The following is a 7,621-nucleotide window of genomic DNA, read 5'->3' as shown; positions in this document are numbered from 1 at the left end:
AGAGAGACATACATGGTTCGCCAGAGAAAGGGGAAGGGACAAGATCTCCTGAGCTAATTGGGATCATGGTGGGAGGGGAGAGGGAGTTAGGAAAATGAGAAGGGGAGAAGAGGAGGGGAGAGGAGGACATGAGGAAGCAGGAAAATTGAGTCAGGGGAAGAATAGAGGAAAGCAAGATAAGAGATAGCATAATAGAAGGAGCCATTATAGGTTTAAAGAGAAATCTGGCACTAGGGAAATGTCCAGAGATCTACAAGGATGACCCCAACTAACAGTCTAGGCAATAGTGGAGAGGTTACCTTAAATGCCCTTTCCTGATAATGAGAATGATGACTACCTTATATGCCATCCTAGAGCCTTCATCCATTGACTGATGGAAGCAGAGGCAGATACCCACAGCTAAACACTGAGCTGAACTCCTGGAATCCAGCTCCAGAGAGGGAAGAATGATAATCAAAGGGGTCAAGACCAGGATGGAGAAACCCAGAGAAACAGCTGACCTGAACAACAAGGGGGAGCTGATGGACCTCAGACTGATAGCTGGGAAACCAGCATAGGACCGACCCAGACCCTCTGAATGTGGGTGTCAGTTAGAAGAACTGGGCAATCTATCAGGCCTCTGGCAGTGGATCAGTATTTATCAATAGTACACGAATGGACTTTGGGAGTCCATTCCACACAAAGGAATACTCTTTCAGCCTAGACACATGAGGAAGGGCCTAGGCCCTGCTCCAAATGTTATGACTGACTTTGAAGATCCCCCATGGAAGGCCTCACCTTCCCTGGGGAGCAGAAAGGGGATGGGATAGGGGGTTGGTGGGGACCAGGGGAGGAAGGGAGGGAGAGGGAACTAGGATTGACATGTAAAACAAACTTTTTTCTAATTTAAATAAAAAAATAAGTTGAAGGAATTTATGACCACTAAGTCAGATCTACTGAAGATACTTGAAGGATTTTATTTTGTTTTGTTTTTATGAAGAGAAAGACAAACACATCCATTGGGTCGCAGGGAAGAGTGAACCACTCTTGGATAACATTTAAGCAAAAGAGGAATAGAAAAACACCAAATCATACAAAGTCAAGATGATGATATGAAATTATATACTCCTTTCCATGAAGCTAAGTATTAATGGTTTCAATTTTCCACTTAAAAGACAACAATCTGGACCTGGAAAGGTGGCCCTGTGTGTAAAGTGAAGTGAACAAGCATGAAGACCTGAGTTCAGATCCCCACACACACTAGTGTGTAACCATACACCACCCCTGGGGTGCAGAGAGAAAAGATCTCAGCAGCTCACCGGCCAAGCCAATCAATTGGCTGTTTACTTTGCTACTCAGAAACTTTTTTTTTTGTTTTTGTTTTTTACGAGACAGGGTTTCTCTGTATTGTTTCGGCGGCTATCGGTCCAGCCCGGCCTCGAACTCACAGAGATCCGCCTGCCTCTGCCTCCCGAGTGCTGGGATTAAAGGCGTGCGCCACCACCACCCGGCTGCTACTCAGAAACTTTTTAATTTCATAAAGTGCTATTTGTCAGCAAGAGATGCCGCTGCAAAAACTAAAGCACAGACATGATAGAGAAAAAGGAATTCCCCATCAGCGTCTGGCCTGGGTTGTGTCAGGAGTCAGTCTCACCCTCCCCCCCCACACACACAAAAGGAACTCTCCAGAGAAGCTCAATCCAGAGAAGCTCAATCCACCACCAAGCTTGCTCAGCTGGCAACTTCATGCTTTAGTTCACATAGTGTCTGAACAGTGAGGGTGTGTGGAAGCACAGGTGAAGGAGGAAACAGGAAGTGTGAATGGAGGCCAGGGCACCCCTTGGATCCTGCTACCACAGGAAATAAACTCAGAATATACTTACCTACCCAATCACTCTGGTCATTTAGTCTCAAATCTTACAGAATCTGTGAGTGCCGTGAGCCCTGGAAAGGACCAACTTCCCTCTGTCCTTGCCACGGGTAGGGGATGGTGCAGGGGCTGGGAATGGAAGGGTCTCGTGGAACATAGGACCCTCCACACTTTACACTTAGATGTGCAAAAGCCAGGAACTATCACGTTGCGTGCCAAGCAGTGAGCAGAGTCATGGGGACAAAGCAAATACTTACAAAAGCTGCTGTGGAACATGGACGGTCAGACACAGAGGAGTGTTCGCTATGAGGAATTAAGCCAAGTTCACAGAGGGCAGTGGAGCCCCTGTGGTGGGCAGAGCATCATTCCTCCCTAGGACCATGTCAAAAGGGAAGCAGGCATTGATCCAAAGATGGAAATGATCCCAAAGTACCATGCAAAGTCATTAGAGTCAGGGTGAGGAGGTCGCTTGGGGCCAAAGAGTCTGCCATCCCCCCAAATCACATCCATGCCCACATCAGGCATCTATGCTGCTACTCTCCAGGTCAAGCCAGGTCCAGGCTGCTCACATACAGCCCAGCACTGCACTTGGAAAGCTGTTTTCCCCCTTTATTTGTATAATTGTTTGATCTTATTGATCTCTTCAGAACAGCATTCCCGTGAGGGCAAGCCAACAGCAACACTGCACCTGCAACCAAGCTCAGGAAAGACTCTGGTTGGGTTTTCAAGATGTACCATTGTCACTCAGATGTGTCTCCCTCCCTTCATTCCTGTCATGGGTTTGAGTCTCAAACATTCCTTCAGATTCATGTTTTGAACACCTGACTTTAGACTGGTGGCATTATTTTAGGGGATTATGGTCCCTTGAGGAGATGGGGCCTCACTAAGAGAAGTAGAGCCAGGCCTTTGAAGGACTGAGCCTGGCCCATATTTCTAGATATTCCCTACTCTCTTGCATGCAACAAGAAGGGAAGATCTGCCACTTGTTCCCCTCCCATGGGTTCCACGATGCTATCCCCACCATTCTGGACTGAACCCTCTAAACAATAGTTGGAGGTAACTTTGCCGTTTCTGTCACATACTTTGTTCACAGCAATTCAAAGGTAACTAATGTACTAAGTATGCTGTAATTAGAGCCTTTGCCATAGCAGTAGCCTCTTCCAAGTACACTGGATTCCACTGCATACATCCTAGTCTTCCTAAGCCACTGTGCTAACTTTATCATTCTCTAGCAAAAGTTCTCACCAATGCAATCAGTCCTTCCAAACATGTAAGTAAATGAAGGTTAATGTGGGCCTAGACAAACTTCATTCCTTAGAATATTCTGTAGTTCATGACCTTGAACAAATTCTTGGTCTGCCATACTTCAACTGGCCATATTTATTTCTCTTTTTGTCCTAAGAAAACCATCCTTATCCTGAAAGATATATTTCAAATAGTACCTCTCCTCTAGGAAGCCATTCTTGATTGCCCAGTAAAAATGACCTCTTTCCTTATGACTTTGCAGTATCAGCTACATCTGATATACAAGGAATCACCTCGATGCCCTTTTGTCTCCCACAGAAGTCCTTAATATCTACAGTCCCATCTCACTGTGCATCCTAGATTCTTCCATATAAGCTGAACTCAAGGTTTTCTAGAAAATAGTGCTTCAATGTGAGTTCCCCAGTTAAAGGAAGTCACATGTACTCTTTAGGTGTCTATCAGAAATAGCAGTGAAACCTACAAAATACTATTTCATCAGAAGTGATGAACCTTAAACTGGATGTTTCTAAATGAAGAACAGTTAACCTCATTAACTGATATTTTGAAAGATTTTATTTTTAATTGTATGTGAGTATATGTGCACATGCATGTACATGCACATCACTTGTTAATTTTCTGTACTTAAAAGTATATGTGCTTTTTAACAAATGGGATCTCATGAAGCTGAAAAGTTTCTGTAAGGAAAAGTTTACTGTCAATAGGGCAAAACAGCAGCCTACAGAATGGGAAGAGATCTTCACAAAGCCCACATCCAACAGAGGGATGACTTCTAAAATATATATAAAAAGCTCAAGAAACTAGATACCAACAAACTGAATAATCCAATTTAAAAAGGGGGTACAGATCTATACAGAGAATTCTCAACAGAAGAATCTGAAATGTCCGAGAAAAACTTAAGGATATGTTCAACATCATTAACTATCAGGGAAATACAAACCAAAACAACCCTGAGATCCCATCCTACAACCTGTCAGAATGGCCAAGATCAAAAACACAAGTGACATCATGCTGGAGAGGTTATGGAGTCAGAGGAACACTCCTGCATTGCTGGTGGGAGTACAAACTTGTACAGCCACTTTGGAAGTTCATGTGGCAGTTACTCAGAAAACTGGGAATCAATCTATGCCACAGACCCAGCTATAACACATTTGGTCATATACCCAAAGGATGCTAATTTATACCACAAGGACAGTTGCTTAACTATGTTCATAGCAGCTTTATTTGTAATAGCCAGAACGTGGAAACAACCTAAATGCCCTTCAACTGAGAAGCAGATAAAGAAAATGTGGTGCCTTTACACAATAGATTATTACTCAGTTGTTAAAAACAAGGACACTAGGTAATTTGAAGGCAAATGGATGGAACTAGAAAAAAATCACCCCAGCCAGGCAGTGGGGGCGCACGCCTTTGATCCCAGCACTCGGGAGGCAGAGGCAGGGGGATCTCCATGAGTTCGAGGCCAGGCTGGACCAACAGCCTCCAAAACAATACAGAGAAACCCTGTCTCGTAAAACCAAAAAAAAAAAAAAATCACCCTGAGTGAAGTACCTAGATCCAGAAAGACAAATACAGTATGTACTCACTCATAAGTGGATATTAGCTACAAAGTATAGGATAACTATGTTATAATCCAGGTCTGTGGGGAGAAAGGACTGTAGGAGCCAAGGAGATCAAGGACACAAGAAAACTCACAGAATCAACTAACCTGGGCTCACAGGGGCTCACAGAGACTGAACTAACAACCAGGGAGCGTTCATGGGATTGACCTAGGCCCTCTGAATATACGTGACAGTTGTACAGCTTGGTCCTCTGTGGGACTCCTAACAGTGGGAACAGTGGCTGTCTCTGACTCTTTTACTGGCTTCTGGGCCCTACTCCTTATACTAGATCATTTTGCCTAACCTTAATACATGGGGAGGTACTTAGTCTTACTGCAACTTGATATGCCATGTTTTGTTGGTATGCATGGGAGACCTGCCCTTTCCTGAACAGAAAAGGGGGGGAGTGGACTGGTGGGGGCAGAAAGGAAGTGAGGGACTTGGAGGAGAGAAGGGAGGGGAAACAGAAGCCAGGTTGTAAAATAGATAGATAGATAGATAGATAGATAGATAGATAGATAGATAAATTTAGTTTAAAGAATATATGTGTTCTTATAAGCAAAAGCATATGGCAATGCACTAAAGCAACTTCATTAAAAGTTATAAAGAAAAAACTCGATAATTAGGATTACATACATTTGTATTAAGAAAAACTACAAATTAATATGTAGCCTATAATATAACTCACTGTGTTATATCAAGAACATACTGATCAATGCACAGTCTCTACTTATCCAGCCGTAAACCATCTGACTTTGTGAGTGGCCTTAAATAATATGTTTAACTTCTCTAAAATAATTCAGACACCCCACTGTGCATGCAGGCCTCTGCAGATACATCTCAATAGAGGAATGTCTGCAGGAGGAATGTGTCTCTTCCCCTGAGCATGTGCTTTGGGACAGAGACCTGGAGAAGTAGGAATCTCTCAAGAGCAAACGTGTCCCCCTTATAATTCATGTCAACCTGTTCTCATCTCATTCTGTTTTCGGGATATTTTTCCTTTAAAGGGGTTTATGAAATAATCTCTATGCAGACATGGCTGAAGTTCTGTTTTCCACAAAATTTGAAAGCACTTCTCAAACTGAAATAAAGTTTACTCTATTTAAATGATATGAAAAGTAAACCACTTGAAATGGCTAAACATCTTGGACTTTTCTATGACTGGACCAAGTTTGAACAGAAAGCTTAGTTTCTCTGAACAAATGAGTAATATGGTACAAGCTGTGAACATGCCCTATCCCTCCCTATCATGCTGCCCTTTCTCAGCAGCTTCTGAGGGCTGTTTGCTGCTGAGCATAGCTCTGAAGGACAGCTCTTGGGCCAAGGTACCACAGACTCCATCTCCCTCCTCATGCTGTTGTACCTGGTGGGAAAGGAAACGGAGAACAGTGATTAGTCAAGGCACAACCATCATACCTCTTGGGCCCTTTGAACTCACAGTCAACAAAAGACTGTCACTCCTTTTTGGAGTCACGTCTGTGACTCTGACATTCTAGGAGGTCACAATCTTAAACACAACCCTTCAGTTCTATGCTTAACTGTTAGTAAGAAAGCAGAGAGAATGGAAAACGGCTTTGTCTCCTGAGCCATCTCTCTGATGTTGATGTGATAGGAATGTGTCTGCATGCTGATCAGCCACGGTCTCTCCATGTTGACTGCAGTGTTTGACAGGTGGGGCAGGCACTCAATTATAAAGACTGAGTGACTGACCTGAGAGCCTAATCATAGGGTTGGAGGAAGCTCAGAGCAGAAAGGACATAGAAAGCATGCAGATTTTTCCGCGCTTAACTCACAAGGACCAAACAATGTCAATTTCTCTACCTACCTGAGGGTGCAGTCATAAAGCCAAACTTTGGCTTTTCTTATGAAGACTGAGTTGAGTTAAACCTGGAAGAAATCGATCCATCACTTATTACATTCATATTAGGCATGTTAAAAACAAGAATGTACATCTATGTATGTATCACCAGGTTAGTCTATAGATTGATACTTGACAATGCCCGAGGAGGGTTTGTAGCAACCCAATTACTATCTTTCTTTCTTTTTGTTTTTTGGGTTCTTTTTGGTTTTTGTTTGTTTGTTTGTTTTTCCAGACAGGGTTTCTTGAACTCACTCTGTAGACCAGGCTGGCTTCATATATATTTCCACTTGAGTCTATCTTAGGAATTGCCTCTGTCAAGACCACTAGCCCACACATATGAGGCATTCTACAACCACCATTCAAAGCTCTGAATTCTTAACTCCTTGAAGCTGTAGACTTGAGGTTGAAACAACCTAGTTTGAGGGTATCCTTGATATATCCCCAGGATTGAGCTACCTAACCTCTTGCAGGGATACTAAACATTGAACACTCAATCCCAGAGCAGCCAGCCCAGACATCAGTCAGTGTGAGCTAAAAGCACCATATTTATCTGCATTTACAAGCCAGGGGATTGTTTGTGTTCATGCCTTGGGAAGAAAAGAGAAAAAAAGCAAAAGTTTAAAGATGTACATTTGGAAGAGAGAGCTATTCCCTAAGACATGCTAAATCCCCCCAACCCCAGGGCCTGAATCAGAGGGAGATAAGTATATACAGTAATTACTATCTAATGTTGCTAACTGGATAGTGGGCTGCTTAAATCGGGAGTAGGGGATAATTGAAATAAACGAGCCGATTGTGTTTTAGAAGACTTCCCTGAGACTTAAAGTAGAGTGGCTTTCTTCAGCTGCTCTCAAAGTGTGGGCTGGGGAACCCATAAGGAGCCAGAGGCCCTGCGAAGCCAAAGCTCTGAGAGTCACGGGGGTAACATTAACACATTATTTGCTTTTCCACACCGCCCCAAAGTGGGATTTCCTCCCAGTTCCAGGACTCAAAAGCAGGTACAAGATAGGGAGAGACAGTGGTGGCTATTGCCAGTAGAGGGGAAAC

General features: G+C 43.4%; 1 protein-coding gene across 1 annotated transcript in view; it reads right to left on the bottom strand.

The window, feature by feature from the left end:
• Positions 1-5,335: 5,335 nt before the first annotated feature.
• Sycp2l (synaptonemal complex protein 2 like) overlaps positions 5,336-7,621 on the bottom strand; it is a 58,637-nt gene continuing 56,351 nt past the window's right edge. Inside the window, exons 31-32 of the mRNA XM_040755879.1 lie at positions 6,539-6,600; positions 5,336-6,076 (exon numbers count right to left, since the gene is read on the bottom strand). Coding sequence (XP_040611813.1) covers positions 6,576-6,600 — 25 coding nt within the window. The 3' untranslated portion in view covers positions 5,336-6,076; positions 6,539-6,575. The remainder of the gene's footprint in view (positions 6,077-6,538; positions 6,601-7,621) is intronic.

Source organism: Mesocricetus auratus, unplaced genomic scaffold (genome assembly GCF_017639785.1).
Source record: "Mesocricetus auratus isolate SY011 unplaced genomic scaffold, BCM_Maur_2.0 Super-Scaffold_100013, whole genome shotgun sequence".
NCBI classification, from domain to species: domain Eukaryota; kingdom Metazoa; phylum Chordata; class Mammalia; order Rodentia; family Cricetidae; genus Mesocricetus; species Mesocricetus auratus.
The sequence above is the reverse complement of the archived record's forward strand: the minus strand, read 5'-3'. Positions and strand labels throughout refer to the sequence as shown.